General features: G+C 41.2%; 1 protein-coding gene across 1 annotated transcript in view; it reads right to left on the bottom strand.

Annotated features, from left to right (window-relative positions):
- LOC124805331 (venom carboxylesterase-6-like) overlaps nt 1-18910 on the bottom strand; it is a 140096-nt gene that overhangs the window by 87497 nt on the left and 33689 nt on the right. Inside the window, exon 3 of the mRNA XM_047265852.1 lies at nt 3220-3490. Coding sequence (XP_047121808.1) covers nt 3220-3490 — 271 coding nt within the window. The remainder of the gene's footprint in view (nt 1-3219; nt 3491-18910) is intronic.

Genomic DNA, 18910 nt, shown 5'->3' with positions numbered 1-18910 from the left:
CCAAGCACGACTCACGACCCGTCCTCACCGCTTCAATTCCGCCAATACCTCGTCTCCTATTTTTCAAACTCCACAGAAGCTCTCCTGCAGACCCTGCAGAACTAGCACTCCTGGAAGAAAGGGTATAGGCTCTAGTGCACTTGCCCGCGAAAGGCAAAGGTCCCGAGTTCGAGTCTCGGTCAGGTATAAAGTTTTAATCTGTCACGAAGTTTCACTTCAGCGCACTCCCCGCTGCAGGGTGAAAAGTTAATTCTGGAAACATAGACAATTGTTTTTTCCTCGATCTGTTTGCAAGTGGAAATGGGAGAAGGAATGACTAACAGTGATGCAAGGTAACCTCCGCCATGCACATTATAGTGGCTTGCGGAGTATTCATGTAGATGTAGATATAGAAAACACAGTGACAAACACACTACTTTACTACAAGGACTTACATTAGTGGCAGAGGGTAACATGACCCCCTGGCACCAGCTGTACATTGTCTACCGCACTCCAAAACGATCAGCGTTCTCTTTGTATGGGGCAGCTGATATGTTGTCCGGTGATGTTACATTGCCTTAAACTGAAAGTGAATCAGACTAATCCACCAGCCACCCAGAAAAATGAAAGAAAGAACGCAATCTGTAAAGGATAATCTCAGCTGAGGACCATGGTGATTTCTAAATTTTTGGAAGTGTGGCAGAGCTTATGTCCAGCAGTCTATAAAGATTATTGGTGACTGTTGTGTTTAACATTAGTACATTTGAAGAGACGAGGATCCTGACTCATGTTCGGAACTACTGGGACTGTGCGATTAGGATAGACGTGGAAATTAAACTGTGTGAGGGCAGCAATGCATGGAAGTGGATGCTTGAGAAAGATAGGTCGCAGAAGATGATGTTTACCGTCAATTATGAATGGTGGCACAACAACTGACGCTGGCTAGCGACTGCAAAAGTAATCTTTAGGTGCAGAAGCAACCACGTCAGCATTCACCGTCTCCATCATGACATATACAAGGTAGCCAATCGAATCTCTAGCCATAAAAATGAGAGACTCGCATATTTTGCGGCTGTCGGGCATATAGTAGAGCCAGTAACGGAAATATCCCTGGGAGCTAATCCTACTGTTGCCATCTTTTAACTGCGAAGCACAAAAAACAGTAGCCTGCTGTAGAGCTGTGATCACACTGAGGAGTTCCCATATGTGGGTACTTAATACAAAATCACGTTAGACGATTGATTGAGGTAGATGCGCGAAGAAGCCGTGCCAAGGTCACTGAAACTGTCAGGGATTTTCTTTCGCCGACTCTAAGACAGCCCTTGATGTCGATGTGGAGACTGTCATCGAAAGCTTAGAATTTTGTTCGAATCTGAAGTGGCAAGTTCGTCGAGAGTTTTTTTGTCAAAGACCACGTCGTAAAAGATTTAGTAGTTTTATGAAAACTCGTTTTAAAACATCTGTGTGTGTGAAATCTTATGGAACTTAACTACTAAGGTCATCAGTCCCTAAGCTTACAGACGACTTAACCTAAATTATCCTAAGGACACACAGACCCACGCCCGAGGGAGGACTCGATCCTCCGTCGGGACCAGCCTCACAGTCCATGACTGGAGCGCCCTAGACCGCTCGACTAATCCCGCGCTGCCTTTTGAAACATCTACTGCGAAAAATGTGTTGGCAATGTAGTGCTACGCTTCTTGACACTGAACTCAGGCTTCAGGATGAGCTCAGCTGCTGCTTCACATTTACATCTACATCTACATGATTACTCTGCAATTCACATTTAAGTGCTTGGCAGAGGTTTCATCGAACCACAATCACACTATCTCCCTACCATTCCACTCCCGAACAGCGCGCGGGAAAAACGAACACCTAAACCTTTTTGTTCGAGCTCTGATTTCTCTTATTTTATTTTGATGATCATTCCTACCTATGTAGGTTGGGCTCAACAAAATATTTGCGCATTCGGAAGAGAAATTTGGTGACTGAATTTCGTAAATAGATCTCGCCGCGACGGAAAACGTCTTTGCTTTAATGACTTCCATCTCATTCGCGTATCATATCTGCCACACTCCCTCCCCTATTACGTGATAATACAAAACGAGCTGCCCTTTTTTGCACCCTTTCGATGTCCTCCCTCAATCTCACCTGGTAAGGATCCCACACCGCGCAGCAATATTCTAACAGAGGACGAACGAGCGTAGTGTAAGCTGTCTCTTTAGTGGACTTGTTGCATCTTCTAAGTGTCCTACGCAACCTTTGGCTCGCCTTCCCCACAATATTATCTATGTGGTCTTTCCAACTGAAGTTGCTCGTAATTTTAAAACCCAGGTACTTAGTTGAATTGACAGCCTTGAGAATTGTACTATTTATCGAGTAATCGTCAACGTAGCGATCGTTAGTATCAAAATTCCACGTCGTTTACGTGGATGAGTATGTAACCAGAAAGCTATTCACCTAACACAGACCATCTTCGACATTGTTCCTGTGTGCATTACGTGTTGTCGCTTCTAGCCATATGGTGGTGCATCCAGCATTGTCGAACGTGATCTTTTTGGTGGTCCAGGTGTCATGGTGTGGGCAGGCATGATGTTTATGGGCGTACTAGCCTCTAAATCATTAAACATGGTACAATGACTGGTCAGCGTTATTGTGACACAACACCCCTTTCCAATGTGCGTCTTTTGCGGGGTCCTCCTGCTCCTGACTTCTTTTTTATAAGTGACAATACTTTACCGCATAGAACTGTGGACGCGGAGGAACTCTTGGAACGTGATGATATTCGGCGAATCTACTGGCTTTCCCGTTCTCCCGATTTAAATCACACCGAGTATGTGTGGACTGCTTTGAGGAGACGTATCCCACCACGTCAACTAGCACCGACAACTATTCAGCAGTTGTAAATCACATAGGTGGAGGAATGGAATTCCTTACCAACATTGTAGATAGCCTGAAAGCACATTACATAGCATGCACTGCCGCACCTCACACCTTATGAAGAACCATGTCCCACCTCCTGTAATGGATTCAGCATTTCTTTCAGCTATCTTGTGTTCTATACTATACTGTAATAGTTCTTTCTAAGTACGGTCCACGTTTTACCGAGCTCTGTTACTCGGTAGGGTCACGTCACACGAAAGCTACTTTCACCTTTAAGTTTTGCACGCCAGAGTACTATTGATGCTGAAAATGCACGAGGCCGCGACGTTAGAGACAGGTGTCTGTGCAGAAGCTTACCAATGGAGCCGACGCGGTAGTTGAAGGTGACCAGCAGGACTCCGTGGTCCATGAAGTAGTCTGGCGGTTTGTTGGTTGCGCTGCCTCGGGCGAAGCGGCCGCCGTAGATGTAGAACATGACGGCCAGCGGGGAGCTGGAGCTGGAGTTCTGCACCGGCACGTACACGTTGATGTAGAGGCAGTCCTCGTTGCCGGTGCCCTCCTGAGGACACTGGTCACTCATGGTCAGCGCGTCGCGGACTCCGGACCAATTGGCAGCCGGCTGCGGCGCCTGAGCACGCAAAATACGACCACATATAAGCTACGGCGTTCATCACCCAGTAAACAAACTACACCATCCAGAAGACTGAAATGAATTAGGCACTTTTCAGGGGTGATTCATCTCGACATCTGCATTTCGCAAGCCAAAAAGTTCAAATGTGTGTGAAATCTTATGGGACTTAACTGCTAAGGTCATCAGCCCCTAAGATTACACACTACGTAACCTAAGTTATCCTAAAGACAAACACACACACCCATGCCCGAGGGAGGACTCGAACCTCCGCCGGGACCAGCCGCACAGTCCATGACTGCAGCGTCTTAGACCGCTCGGCTAATCCCGCGCGGTTTTCACAAGCCACCTTAGAGTGTTTGTTTGAGGAAGAATGACTGACAGTAACACTCCATACAGACTAAATTTCTCAGATTTTCTAGTTGTAGCTATTTTGCGTGATATATATGCAAAGAAGTAATGCGCTGCACGACTGTTCTTGAAGCGTTCTCTCCATAAATTTCAACAGTACACTTCTCCACGATGAGCAACGCTTCACCTGTTGCGTCTGCCACTTGGGTTTGTTGACCACTTCCATAACGCTTTCCCACTTATAAACGATCGCGTGACGAAACGCGCCGCTCTTTGATGGGTCTTCTCTGTCGCTTCTACTAATCCAACCTTTTTTGGATTGCAGAGTCATACTGAAGAATCAGCCAAATCAGTGTTCTGGAAGGCACTTCGTAAAGGTCCAGTTAAATAAATATTTTTTCGCCCCACAGAAATATAAATTTAAATACAAGGGAGCACTCCGTCTTCAGGCCACAAGTGGCTTACAGGGACCATCCGACCGCCATGTCATCCTCAGTGGAGGATGCGGATAGGAGGGGCGTGGGGTCTCACACCGCTCTCCCGGTCGTTATGGTGGTATTCTTGACCGAAGCCGCTACTATTCGGTCGAGTAGCTCCTCAATTGGCATCACGAGGCTGAGTGCACCCCGAATAATGGCAACAGCGCATGGCGACCTGGATGGTCACCCATCCAAGTGCCGACAACGCCCGACAGTGCTTAACTTCGGTGATCTCACGGGAACCGGTGTACCCTCTGCGGCAAGGCCGTCGCCTAAATTCAAGATAGGGAAACATTAATTCAGATTGGTGGTGAGTCACAGGAGAAGGCCGATAAGTGGGTAAAATCCTTTTATTAATGGTCTTTGGAAAAATTTGATGTATGTAACCTACATAGAACTTCTGAGCCGAAGCCCAGTCTCGAGTTCCAGGGACTGACTGCAGTATCTGGAAGAATGATGTTCGTGTTGTGGAGGTGCTGAAAAAACTGTTCAGATCCGACTGGGTGCGTGGGGAAACAAGATAATTAACATAGTAGCATTGTGTCCATTCTGGACTGAGATGTTTATATTTGCACACGGTTATGATTATTGTGTTTGAGGTTAACGTTTTAGAAGACTGTTAGAAAGTTCAGTTCTATGAGGTACATTAACTTTGCTGTTACTGGCAAAACATACAGGATTTTAGTGGTATAGGTACAGGTGAGAATTCGTACCTTAATATGCACCCACTACAAAGCAGTTGTTTTTTCTTTGCATCTACCAGTCTTCCTGCAAACACATCACACACTTTACTTCATGTACCACATAATGGGCTATGCCTGCAGTATCGACTACCCTTTTTACATCCACTTGTCCAAATTTTAGTACCTAACTTGATGACGAGAGAAAAATAGGCATTAGCGACTTCCTTGTGCTACATGTATTTGGAGGTACTAACCAACCTAAAAATACACTACTCATAATAGTTCCAGTTATTAGTCTGTAAATGAAGTAAATGCTGTTGTAACGTGGTCCAGTATAATTTTCTTGAAGCTTTACTTTATGGACAAATGATGATGGCGTCCTCTTGGGTAAAATATTCCGAAGATAAAATAGTCCCCCATTCAGATCTCCGGGCGGGGACTACTCAGGAGGACGTCGTTATAAGGAGAAAGAAAACTGGCGTTCTACGGATCGGAGCGTGGAATGTCAGATCCCTTAATCGGGCAGGTAGATTAGAAAATTTAAAAAGGGAAATGGATAGGTTAAAGTTAGATATAGTGGGAATTAGTGAAGTTCGGTGGCAGGAGGAACAAGACTTTTGGTCAGGTGAATACAGGGTTATAAATACAAAATAACATAGGGGTAATGCAGGAGTAGGTTTAATAATGAATAAAAAAATAGGAGTTCGGGTAAGCTACTACAAACAAGATAGTGAACGCATTGTGTGGCCAAGATAGTCACGAAGCCCACGCCTACGACAGTAGTACAAGTCTATACGCCAACTAGCTCTGCAGATGACGAAGAAATTGAAGAAATGTATGATGAGATAAAAGAAATTATTCAGATAGTGAAAGGAGACGAAAATTTAATAGTCATGGGTGACTGGAATTCGATAGTAGGAAAAGGAAGAGAAGGAAACGTAGTAGGTGAATATGGATTGGGGGGAAGAAATGAAAGTGGAAGCCGCCTGGTAGAATTTTGCACAGAACACAACTTAATCATAGCTAACACTTGCTTCAAGAATCATAAAAAGAGGTTGTATACATGGAAGAAGCCTGGAGATACTGACAGGTTTCAGATAGATCATATAATGGTAAGACAGAGATTTAGGAACCAGGTTTTAAATTGTAAGACATTTCCAGGGGCAGATGTGGACTCTGACCACAATCAATTGTTTGTGAGCTGTAGATTACAACTGAAGAAACTGCAAAAAGGTGGGAATTTAAGGAGATGGGACCTGGATAAACCTACTAAACCAGAGGTTGTACAGAGTTTCAGGAACAGCATAAGGGAACAATTGACAAGAATGGGGGAAAGAAATACAGTGGAAGAAGAATGGGTAGCTTTGAGGGATGAAGTAGTGAAGGCGGCAGAGGATCAAGTAGGTAAAAAGACGAGAGCTATTAGAAATCCTTGGGTAACAGAAGAAATATTGAATTTAATTGATGAAAGGAGAAAATATAAAAATGCAGTAAATGAAGCAGGCAAAAAGGAATACAAACGTCTCAAAAATGAGATCGACAGGAAGTGCAAAATGGCTAAGCAGGGATGGCTAGAGTATAAATGTAAGTATGTAGAGGCTTATCTCACTAAGGGTAAGATAGATACTGCCTACTGGAAAATTAAAGAGACCTTTGGAGAAAAAAGAACCACTTGTATGAATATCAAGAGCTCAGATGGAAACCCAGTTCTAAGCAAAGAAGGGAAAGCAGAAAGGTGGAAAGAGTATATAGAGGGACTATACAAGGGCGATGTGCTTGAGGACAATGTTATAGAAAGGGAAGAGGATGTAGATAAAGATGAAATGGGAGATATGATACTGCGTGAAGAATTTGATAGAGCACTGAAAGACCTAAGTCGAAACAAGGCCCTGGGAGTAGACAACATTCCATTAGAACTACTGACAGCCTTGGGAGAGCCAGTCCTGACAAAACTCCTCCATCTAGTGAGAAAGATGTATAAGACAGGCGAAATACCCTCAAACTTCAAGATGAATATAATAATTCCAATCCCAAAGAAAGCAGGTGTTGACAGATGTGAAAATTACCGAACTATCAGTTTAATAATTCACAGCTGCAAAATACTAACACGAATTCTTTACAGACGAAAGGCAAAACTAGTAGAAGCCGAACTCGGGGAAGATCAGTTTCGATTTCGTAGAAATATGGGAACACGTGAGGCAATACTGACCCTACGACTTATCTTAGAAGCTAGATTAAGAAAAGGCAAACCTACGTTTCTAGCATTTGTAGACTTGGAGAAAGCTTTTGACAATGTTGACTGAAATACTCCCTTTCAAATTCTGAAGGTGGCAGGGGTAAGCTACAGGGAGCGAAAGGCTATTTACAATTTGTACAGAAACCAGATGGCAATTATAAGAGTCGAGGGACATGAAAGGGAAGCAGTGGTTGGGATGGGAGTGAGACAGGGTTGTAGCCTCTCCCCGATGTTATTCAATCTGTATATTTAGCAAGCAGTAAAGGAAACAAAAGAAAAATTCGGAGTAGGTATTAAAATCCATGGAGAAGAAATAAAAAGTTTAAGGTTCGCCGATGACATTGTAATTCTGTCAGAGACAGTAAAGGACTTGGAAGAGCAGTTGAACGGAATGGACAGTGTCTTGAAGGGAGGATATAAGATGAACACCAACAAAAGCAAAACGAGGATAATGGAATGTAGTCGAATTAAGTCAGGTGATGTTGAGGGAATTAGATTAGGAAATGAGACACTTAAAGTAGTAAAGGAGTTTTGCTATTTGGGGAGCAAAATAACTGATGAAGTTCGAAGTAGAGAAGATATAAAATGTAGACTGGTAATGGCAGGGAAAGCGTTTCTGAAGAAGAGAAATTTGTTAACATCGAGTATAGATTTAAGTGTCAGGAAGTCGTTTCTGAAAGTATTTGTATGGAGTGTAGCCATGTATGGAAGTGAAACATGGACAATAAATAGTTTGGACAAGAAGAGGATAGAAGCTTTTGAAATGTGGTGCTACAGAAGAATGCTAAAGATTAAATGGGTAGATCACATAACTAATGAGGCGGTACTGAATAGGATTGGGGAGAAGAGGAGTTTGTGGCACAACTTGACAAGAAGAAGAGATCGGTTGGTAGGACATGTTCTGAGGCATCAATGGATCACAAATTTAGTATTGGAGGGCAGCGTGGAGGGTAAAAATCGTAGAGCGAGACCAAGAGATGAATACACTAAACAGATTCAGAAGGATGTAGGCTGCAGTACGTATTTGGAGATGAAGAAGCTTGCACAGGATAGAGTAGCATGGAGAGCTGCATCAAACCAGTCTCAGGACTGAAGACCACAACAACAATATCCATTAACACACTGTAAAATTTATTGTTGATTCAGTAGTCAGTGTCTCTTTAACTAAATGTTTACAATTACTTCACGAACAGATGATCTTCAATAAGACATCTCAGAGAGCATGAAGAGTTATCAAAGTATGCAACCTACCAGATTATTGCATAATATTCTCCCACAAACAGTAGGCGAAACCATCTGTTTGGACCTTGCCAGAGAGCTTGCTGAGTCTTTTTGAACTTTTCACAGATCTTAGTAATAGTAGAATGACTTTCAAATTCTTTTTTTTTTCTTTTTTTTTTTTTTTGCTTATTACTGCCGAGGAAAACTAACAACAAGATCATAGTCGAAACTAAAGTAAGATTATTTTCTGGAGATAATTTGGCTCAAGTGTTCAAACATAGTTCAAACAGCTCTGAGCACTATGCGACTTAACACCTGAGGTCATCAGTCCCCTAGAATTTAGAACTATTTAAACCTAACTAACCTAAGGACGTCACACACATCCACACCCGAGGCAGGATTCCAACCTGCCACCGTAGCGGTCGCGCGGTCCCAGACTGAAGCGCCTAGAATCGCTCGGCCTCATCGGCCGGCTGACTCAAGTGCATTTGGTCGGATAATGGACCACGGTGTTGCTCTAAAATGTGAAACTCATTCACTCAAGACGATAACGTCAATCACATCGATCTACATATCGTCCAGTGTCTAATTCTGTTGAGAGTAACATGCAAAACTTAGGAAGACTGTTCCAAGCATACTGTGGAAAGGTACCCAAGAACTAAGTTGAAGTGCGTTTGTAACATCAATAATCGACAGATTTAAGTATAATTCGTTCACGATCTCTGCTGACATTGTACACTAGTGTAGCTGCATTGCCAATATCTTTGGTCTATAAACATTTAATAATTATTTTAATAATTTTGGCGTTTTAAAGAATTATGTAGTACCTGTATCTTTGGTTTAATGTGTAAAGCTTTATGAATGTAATAATTTGTAAAAACTTTGTATATTTTACTGGTCCATAAGTAGGGAGGCTAAATGTAAGCCTGTAGCAAAACCCCGCAGCTACGAAAGCAGTATGGCGGGACTGGAAGAGATGGATTTGCCACGCAAGGCTTTTTTGTTTGTGGCAAGTGATATAGTCGACTTCTGACTGTGGCATCGAGGCAAGAAGAGCTTGCGGGAATATAAATTAGCTTTGAATCGAATGTAAAGTGGCCTATCGAACATAGTATCATTATTGATCCTATCTGGTTAAATTTACGACATCAACAAGTTTTGTATCAGGATGTGGATAACATTAAGAACCATGGTTGCCTTATTGCTAATTTCATAGTCCCTGTAATTTTCCACAAGCGCTACCACCTTCAGAAGAACGATTATCTAAATATATACAACCTATGGACCACGTATTATGAATTGTATAATAACTTTTTGTGGAACTCGTAGCTCACGCGTGGACACCCGTGATTTTACCCAGTCACATTCCTAGATAGGGTCCTTTCCAAGTGAATTAATTCCGAGTAATCAGTTTTTTATTAAACTGACAATTTTGACAGTGAAGGATTTTGCAATTTTATTAACTGTGTGGAGTATGAAGATTGGTTAGTTTTCTGTACAGTAGTAAATGATTTACTCCACTTAATGTTTCATATGAAAGTTTCCTAAAGTGTGTTTGTAAAGAAAGCTTTTCATTACGTAAGAAGCTTCCACTAAAGTAATCAATAACAAAAATATAAGGTACCTATAGCTACCTTTAAGTAAAAGTTATAAAAAGACAGAAGTATTATTTCGCTTGGAACAGGTTTGTAAACTACTAACCTTTTGTTCTTTTCATATGTTGTTTGAAAGTGCTTTATCAAGTTGTGCAGTCGTTTATAAAGCCAGTTTGACTTTGAGTCCAATGAGAGACTAGTTGCTAGCTCTCTTCGATATCTGTTAAACTAGTTTTTCATTATTCATTATACTTTAAGTTGTTACTAAAGTTGTTTGCCATTTTCTTAGTTTTGTGTGTTGCCATTACAAGCGATGATGGTTCTTCAAACCATACCAGTTTAAGGTACACCATAAGCTACTTAACTTCTGTGATAAATGAAATTAAAGGCTCTTTGTGAGCAAGTGCAGCAACCTGTACAATCATTTATTCTGCACGAAAACTTTTCTTTTAAACAATGACTGTACCGCCCATTTGTATAGAGTAATTTCATGTGCAAATTTATGAAGTCCATAGTAATCAATTCTGTTTCAACATCATGATGGTTTTTGTGATAGTTAATTAAAATAATAATAGATAATACTATTGCCAGTCAGACTTTGTTAGTAGGTTCATATGTCCTTCTGCATTTGCTCTTTGTACTGCATAGCAGTTTTTGCGAGTAGCAAGTGTTACTGTGAGACAGTGCGTATTGCCGCATTTACTGGCCATTCTGTGTTCTGCATAAGTGTTAGCTGTAGTGTTGTTTGGTAGGGCAAGTTACTGCATTACACTGAGAGTAACTGTGTTAGAAGAGATAAGTTAGGTTATCAAGTAGGGTTAGTATTCTTAGGTGAAGCTTATTTCCATTTTGCCACAAAACTTGATACCGAATTGCCTAATTAGGCTGGTGACCGTGTGTACATATATAGTACAACTCTATTCAAAATACGTTTACTTTGCTGTTGTTACCGTTTCACTAACTTCGCGATTACGAAATTACAGATTCCTTGTCATTAAGTACTGTTACGGTCAGCTCAATCCTTCACAGAAGGGCCGATTTGGTAATGGTAGGTAGTGTTACAAGTTAATCTTATTTTTAATCAATTGTTGAGTGTACAGTTTTTTATTGTTGCTTGGCACTGAGGCTGCAATTGACTCCTTGTTTTTTCTCTTGGTACTCTTTGGAACTTAGTTGAGTTCAGAGCAGCAGAACATTAACAGCAGTCATATATGTATACTAGAGCTTTAGTTCTGTTTCTCACATTTAGAAACTAATTTTTCTAGGGTATTTTCGTTTTCGGTCCCTTATAGGAGTGGTTGACCTGCCACAACCTATAATAAATGAAATTATAGAAAGAACTCAAGATTGAATCCTTAATTTTTTTTTATAAAGGGAGCCACCACAACTACTTTACTGGATGAGTACCATTTCTGTCAGCGAATCAGAGTCTGGAGTATGCTTTTCTTGCTACTACTTTATGGTGTCACTCTGGATGGTAGCTTCTATGTATTTTACTGTCCTTATTGTTTCGAGTGATAAGTAGAACTTTCTGTATATGTGTAATGCACTTACTATCTTTTCCCTTGCATATTCACTACTATTACATCTGTCTACATCTTCCCAACCTACTGTACAATGAATGGTAGAAGCTACTTCATGCCAATATTTCTTTTTATACCACAGTAGTTTCCGTACGTCTATTTTTTTTTAATTTAAGCACACTGCAATTTAAAAAGTCTTGCACCAGAAGCATTTCTCTTTTACTTGAAAAAAGTCATCACCATTTTGGACCGATTATAAGTAATTATCTTTCCTACTGTAGTGCAAATTAATGTACAATCGACTTGCTAGATGGGGCCTCGCCTTACAAGAATTTACTTTTTAAATCTAACAATATCTGGTGAAACAAATGTGGTTCCCGATCCTTTATCACATCTGCTGGCGAATTTAAAAGATACATAATGAGTCCACGTGTCGGAAAAATCAAAATTTAATTTTAAAAGCAGCATGGAAGAACAGTAAAAATGCGAAAGTTTCTACATACCATAAAATCTGAGTAGGTAGCGGATTAAATACAAAAAGTCATTAATACAATGAATCAAAATCGAATGTAAAATACAACTTTGCAATTTTACGTCATTCGTAATGGCGTCTTTCACTGCAGAATAGACTTAAGCTCAAAATCATGAACATTTTGCATACCAAAACACAGTATTTACGGTCTGATTAAATGAATACATACTAGTTACGCACTTTTTCGTCTAAATAAATGCTGAAAACAACTGCAGGGATAGATGATCTTCAGCAACATGTCAGCGAGTATGAAGACTTATCAGAGCATTTATGTCAATGTAACTAGATGTCTACAGCCCGAAATAAGGCTTAGCATTATCCCACAAACCATAGACGAAATCGTCTTCTTGGACCTCTTCTGACCGTACCCTCAGTCTCATGGAAATTTCTCACAGATCTTAGCAGTAATCGAATTTATTTCAAAATTTTTTCACTTCTTCCTGCTAAGAAAGTCCAGAGGACTTATGACTTCAGATATTAAGACCCATAGTGCTCAGAACCATTTGAACCAGTTGAACCAGTGTCTCAGCGACCGCTGCCGCGCGGGCGCGGACCGCGGAGAGAACGCCTTGCGAGGGAAGGGGATTCAACACGGCCACCCGGCCTCAGGAGCTCAGTTCGTCAGCACACCTGACGATGGCGACATGTCTGATCGCCGACATATTGTACCCGTTGGACACTATGGCCCGGCGGTACACCCGTGGTCTGTTCGAGCAAGAAATACGCCGGGAGAAACTGAAGACTCACAAAAGCTTTTATTGATTCCTTTCATTTTTTACACCGCTTAAGACTTGTGGACCGAACCCCTTTTTATCATTCAGTTTTTATAATAAAAACAAAATGTGGAGTACTTATTGCACTCTTCATGGATCGCAGTATTTCTTTTGAATTATTGTAGCATGTTGTTAGATGCAGAATATTCATGCAGTTGCAGCGGAGCATTAAAGTATTAATTGTTAGGAGATGTTAAAGAAGATTTTAAAAATTGCATTTAGACGAAGAAGAAATGATTTTTTTTTATTTATAGGAAGAGTAATTAATTTCTGATATTTATTCTCTGTCAAAATATTCACATGTCCGATAGGAGGAAGTTCCAGAAAATGTTTGAGTACTGAAATTTCGGAATAAGGTTTCAATAATACAACTTGTACGGCTACATATCAGATTCTATAACATCGATAGTAAAGTTTCACTAGTTAGTCTTGCAATTTTTAGATAAAACGTATAGATAACGATAATATTGTCAGAAATAGAGCTTTACACATTTCCGCGTGTCTGTTGCCATTATAATAATTTTTTATGATTACACATTCACCAGGCTAATAATAATAATAATAATAATAATAATATTTTATAGTAAAACTTCCGACACACCAACCTTTATATGAAAAACATTTTTTATATGTAATCGTTTTGATAATATTCCCTCTAAACCTAAAATGCCAAATTACCTTCCGGGGTGTGTTTTATCCCTTAAAAATCAAATTAGACACAAACAAAAAAATATGTATTGCAGTGTGTTGCCCCTCCACACACCCGTCATGTTTCATTAGGATCGTTTATTGACACTTGTTAACGTTGTTTTGTGAATTTTGCGAGAACATCGTGGGCTTTCTTCCTCATATCCGCATTCAGCCTCCAAGATCAATTCGTATTTGGGTATGGTTGCACCGAACTATGACGAAACCAGCAACCTCTCTCTCATTTCGTTCGATGTGCGTTGTCACGCCTACTTGATAAGGACCTAAAAGCTGGAACAGAGCTCCAAAACTGGTCGCACTACTGTCTTGAATTTTACTGCCACGATGCAGTCTCCTGGAATGTTTCCAATAACTCCAAATTTTCCATTCGCCTTTCCTGCAACAGGGTTCGCGTGTGCGTCTCCATTCATTTCGATTATTAGTGTTACTCCTAAATACTTGCACGATGTAAAGTGCTCAAGTTGCTCACTACTTGTAATCGATTACTATAAGGTTCTTTCTCCTTGTTACAGATATTGTCACGCTTTTATGGGCATTTAGAAATAGTTGTTAGTCATTGCTCCAAATACAAATTTTATCTAAACATTTCTCCATTTCCTTACTATCTTCTCACGACAACACTTCCATGCAGACAGCAGTCTCATCAGCGAACAATTTAATAGTTCTCTAACTTTTGCAAAATAAGCAAAGGATTTATCAAATAGAGTCAGAAACACACTTCGTCATGGCATCTGATATGTTTCTATTGAACGTTTGGCTTCCAGTATAGCGTACCTGGGTCTATTAGTCAAACATCACCCCAACAGTATACATCAAGAGACACTTCGTATGACTGCATATTGAATATCAGTCGACAATTTGGTATAGTGTCAGAAAATCTTTTCGTAATCTAGGAAGACGAAATCTACCTGCACCTATTTCTCACGATATTATGAGTGAAAAAAGCAAACTGTCTTTCATATGAGCGTTCTTTTTCTGAACCGGTGCTGATATTTAGATAGGAGCCTTTGTTTCACCAGGAAATCCCATAATGTTTGAGGTCAGAATTTTCTTTAAGATTCTGTACCAGATGTTCGTTAATAGTATCGGTATGTAATTCCACTGTAACGTGAGCCAAGACAAGGGATCGTTACCGTAACCACTTGCCACAATCCACTGGCACAGCGCTTTGCTTAGGAGCTCCGTAACTAGCGAACCTAACAATACCCTAGAATCGATTTGGCAGTGTTTTGGCAAATAACGTACAAACCTGTCCTGTATCATACAGGTACTGATCGTCGGAAAAGACTGGCCATCGAATCGGTGAGTCATCGAGTCAGCCCTGAGGCTAACATCCCACAACCGTCAGTCCTGACAGGATCGCCTGCTATCGTGTCCATCCACAATATCAATGGACTGAGCGTCGAACCGAGGCCCTCCCAGCGGCCAATCCCATGGACTCTCACGGAGGCCAGGCGCTGTCAGCCAGAGATCATGGTCGGGGTTCGTACCTCGGATGTCTACGCCTCCATCACACACCAAGGATGGTCCGGATTCCCGCTAGTCTTCCTAACAGCAAAGCAGGGCCAAACCGCTGCGTTAGCGTCTTACGCAACAAGGACCGTTGCTGACCTCGAAAATTTACAATTATTAACCGACCTTAGTGAAACTCCGACGAAGCTTTGTGCAAATGTGGTGTGCAGTGTCCTTAATATTCCTGTCGATCCCGTCACTTCGCACATTTCAGTTCTGAGCTCACAGTGAGCGCGTGAACATACCTGGAATAAGAGAGTCTCCTGCCAAATGTGAAGACCCGGCTCACGGACCCCGCCTGATATCTTGCAAGTCCGCAGCTCGTGGTCGTGCGGTAGCGTTCTCGCTTCCCATGCCCGGGTTCCCGGGTTCGATTCCCGGCGGGGTCAGGGATTTTCTCTGCCTCGTGATGACTGGGTGTTGTGTGATGTCCTTAGGTTAGCTAGGTATAAGTAGTTCTAAGCTCTAGGGGACTGATGACCATAGCTGTTAAGTCCCATAGTGCTCAGAGCCATATCTTGCAACCCACATAAAGTAATTGTTATACTTTCCTTCTTAATGACAAAGCTCAGCCGCACTCTGCAGAGAAATGACGATGCTCCTGCAGCGTTTCCGATGGGAAGTGTTTGATAGCCCACCGTACAGCCCGGACTTGGCTCTCTCTGATTTCACCTCTTCACTCACATGAACCGCTGCCTATGAGGTCAGCACTTTGGCACAGACAGAGAGGTACAGACCAGCTTGGAGAACTGGAGGTGACTATGTAGAAAGTAGCTGGGAGCAGTAGCTAAATGTAGCAAATAAAAAATCTTTGACTTTCACAGTGATTTCCATTTCGCAACCGATTGGAGGCTGAAAAAAATAGTCATCGCGTAATGCAAGGTCGCTTCACCCCCGAGCTGTGTAGTCAGCACGCAAATGGGCGTCCATCCACTAGGCACGGTGAACAGTGGGTCCGACATCCACCACTCTGCCTGATATGGGCACAAGCCTGTTATTATAAATTGTTGACAAATAAATAAATAAATGTTTCAGCTGCCCGCAGCTTAACCCACCCCGCTACCTCCTCCAGAGAACACCCGCACTCTTACACCACGCATCTATATTTTTCGTAAACTAGAGTGATTTGCACTCTGTATAACATAGCTCACTGTCGCACTCTTCGAGAGACATGGAGAAAGGAAGGAAGATTAGAGTTTAACGCCCCATCGACAGCACGGCTGGATTACAAAAGTATAAGGATGGAAATTAGCAGCCGCCTTTACAAAGAGAACATTCTGGCATTTGCTGGAATGTTACGGAAATCATGGAAAATTTAAATCAAGATGGCCGGATGGAGATTTGAACCATCGTCCTCCCGAATGCGATTTCAGTGTCCTGCCTGAAACATTGGGATCAGTTAGACTCGAATCGCCTATGAACCTTATGATTAATGAATGACATTGTGGCACACCGACAATAAAACTCAGAAAATTGCTATCTATCTTCTTTCGCCTATTGCAGTAACTTCATCATGCAAATATCTCCAAAATTATTTCTTCCTCCGACGAAAGTTGTGAGTTTTGCCCATGCCGGTTCAGTTCGATTTAATCCGCAATTATAAGGTGAAAGTGGCACCAGAGTGCGTCTATGAGATTCAAGTTATTTTGTTACTTTCGAGAACTTTGTCTTCCGGTTATGTTGTACAATTAAGTCAAATAATTTCGTCTTTCTCACTGACACATCAGCATCCACTGAGTAATTTCCCTTTTAAATCGAGGACCTAGGTGGAGCTCCGTTACACTCTTTGTTGTTATAAGAAACAGTGTCCATAACTATAACACAGTTGGGTGGCAGATTCGGAATTGCTTTACTCAAGAACTCATTTAAAAATTTTCGTAATTCATTTCCCCCTGGAATCCCCTGTTGCACATCCCACTTTATAAATAAACTCTGCATGGAATAAAAACCCAGTTTTTGATCTAATATTGACCACAATAATACTGTTGCTTCCACTAACATTGCCCATGATGTCATCACCGCCTGCTCCCTGCAACATATTCTATGAGTAATGTTGTCCACCCAAGTTTGATCAATGTAAAAGATCTTCCTACGCTGCTCCCTTAATTTCTTTACTTGTATCAAGTATTTACGTGTTCTTTCCTTTACAGATCTCTTCCAGGTAAATCATATTACACGCAGTGCCTTGTGTAGAACATCTTTCTGCCAAGAAAAATGGATTTTTTTGTTCTGTAGCAGTAAGTAATTTTCATAAGATAGGCAACTTTTTTGTTTTATGTTAAATTTCTCCACCGTTTGTGGAAACACCGATTTTATAAAATTATCTGTAACGATGGGTTTCCACCCAAAATTCTTAGTTTTCTTTCGTGACGATTCCAGTAAACGTTTCTTTCTAATACGTCCTATAGTGATGAGACTGACGATTGTATAAACAGCAGCCGTTTGAGTGGGGTTGGTAATATTAGCAAAAAGTTAATTTTGTGTCTTCTCTTTAACACAAGCTGTAATGACATAGGAAGCGTCAGAACGCTCGTTACTCCGAAAGTACCTCCTCTTCATCGTATTCCCCAGTTTTCCTGCTATCTGTTACTCGTATATGCCACTTTGGAATAAGTAAGTAAGTAAAAGTAAACTGATTGATAATAGTGAGTAAAATCCCACGAAAAGAATCGACGCAAATCACTGCACGCTGAACTATACCACTAGACAGGTAACAGACAACTGATTTTTGGTGTCCCTGAAGGCCAGTTGCAGGGTTCTTCCAAGGAATGCCACTTCCTCTCTCCCTCTAAGAGTGTTGCTATAGTTTACAAACTATAACCGAGTGTGACGTTTTCACAGTTTTTCAGGAAAATAAAGATTTACTTTTAAGGAGAGCTTTTACAAATCACAGCAAAGCATGCACACACTACTTTCCCGCAACCACCCAACATCCCGTTACCTGACCACCGCACCCGTTGGGGTAAATGACACTTGTGATGGTTGGGTCAAATGGCTCTGAGCACTATGGGACTTAACTTCTGAGGTCATCAGTCCCCTAGAACTTAGAACTACTTAAACCTAACTAACCTAAGGACATCACACACATCCATGCCCGAGGCAGGATTCGAACCTGCGACCGCAGCGGTCGCGCGGTTCCAGACTGTAGCGCCTAGAACCGCTCGGCCACTCCGGCAGGCGACACTTGTGATGACAAGTGTCATCCAGTCTCAAAATAAAGGTAAAATAATTATAAAAATAATGATTTGACACAATAGCTGTACCTCACTGTAATGAAACACTACCAATTCCAGACAAATAACAGACCATCCTCGGACATCCGTCCACGTACGATCGGGTTTGCTGTATCAGACATACAAAATGGCAATGAATGAGACCACATACTGCGAGGGTAAAGTGCAAGGCCACATGGTAGTTAGAAACTGGTAATGCTTCAATAAAGAAGTGACATGCAGCTGTTGTGCTAAGTCATGGTATTTTTAGTTATTTAAAATGTGTAGTTCATAGCCACAAAATAAAAAAAAAAATAATTAAATAAAGTATGAATTTTGTATCTCAGACGCGACTTTATCGTCTTCACTTTCGGTTCAACGGTCACGATGAAATTGTTACAGGTTAAAATCATCAAATCATGGTTCGACTGCACTGTAAGCTTTACACAAAAATTATATTTTTTTACACAACTCGACTGGCTAATTATATCATTAGAGGTAGTTGTCAAATAATTCGTTTACTCTCTTCAACTGTATTCTTTTCCCTAAAAATTATTGCTTTGACGTCATGTCCGATCAGTTTTAAACTTAGAGG

Source organism: Schistocerca piceifrons, chromosome 7, assembly GCF_021461385.2.
Source record: "Schistocerca piceifrons isolate TAMUIC-IGC-003096 chromosome 7, iqSchPice1.1, whole genome shotgun sequence".
Taxonomy (NCBI): Eukaryota; Metazoa; Arthropoda; class Insecta; order Orthoptera; family Acrididae; genus Schistocerca; species Schistocerca piceifrons.
The sequence above is the reverse complement of the archived record's forward strand: the minus strand, read 5'-3'. Positions and strand labels throughout refer to the sequence as shown.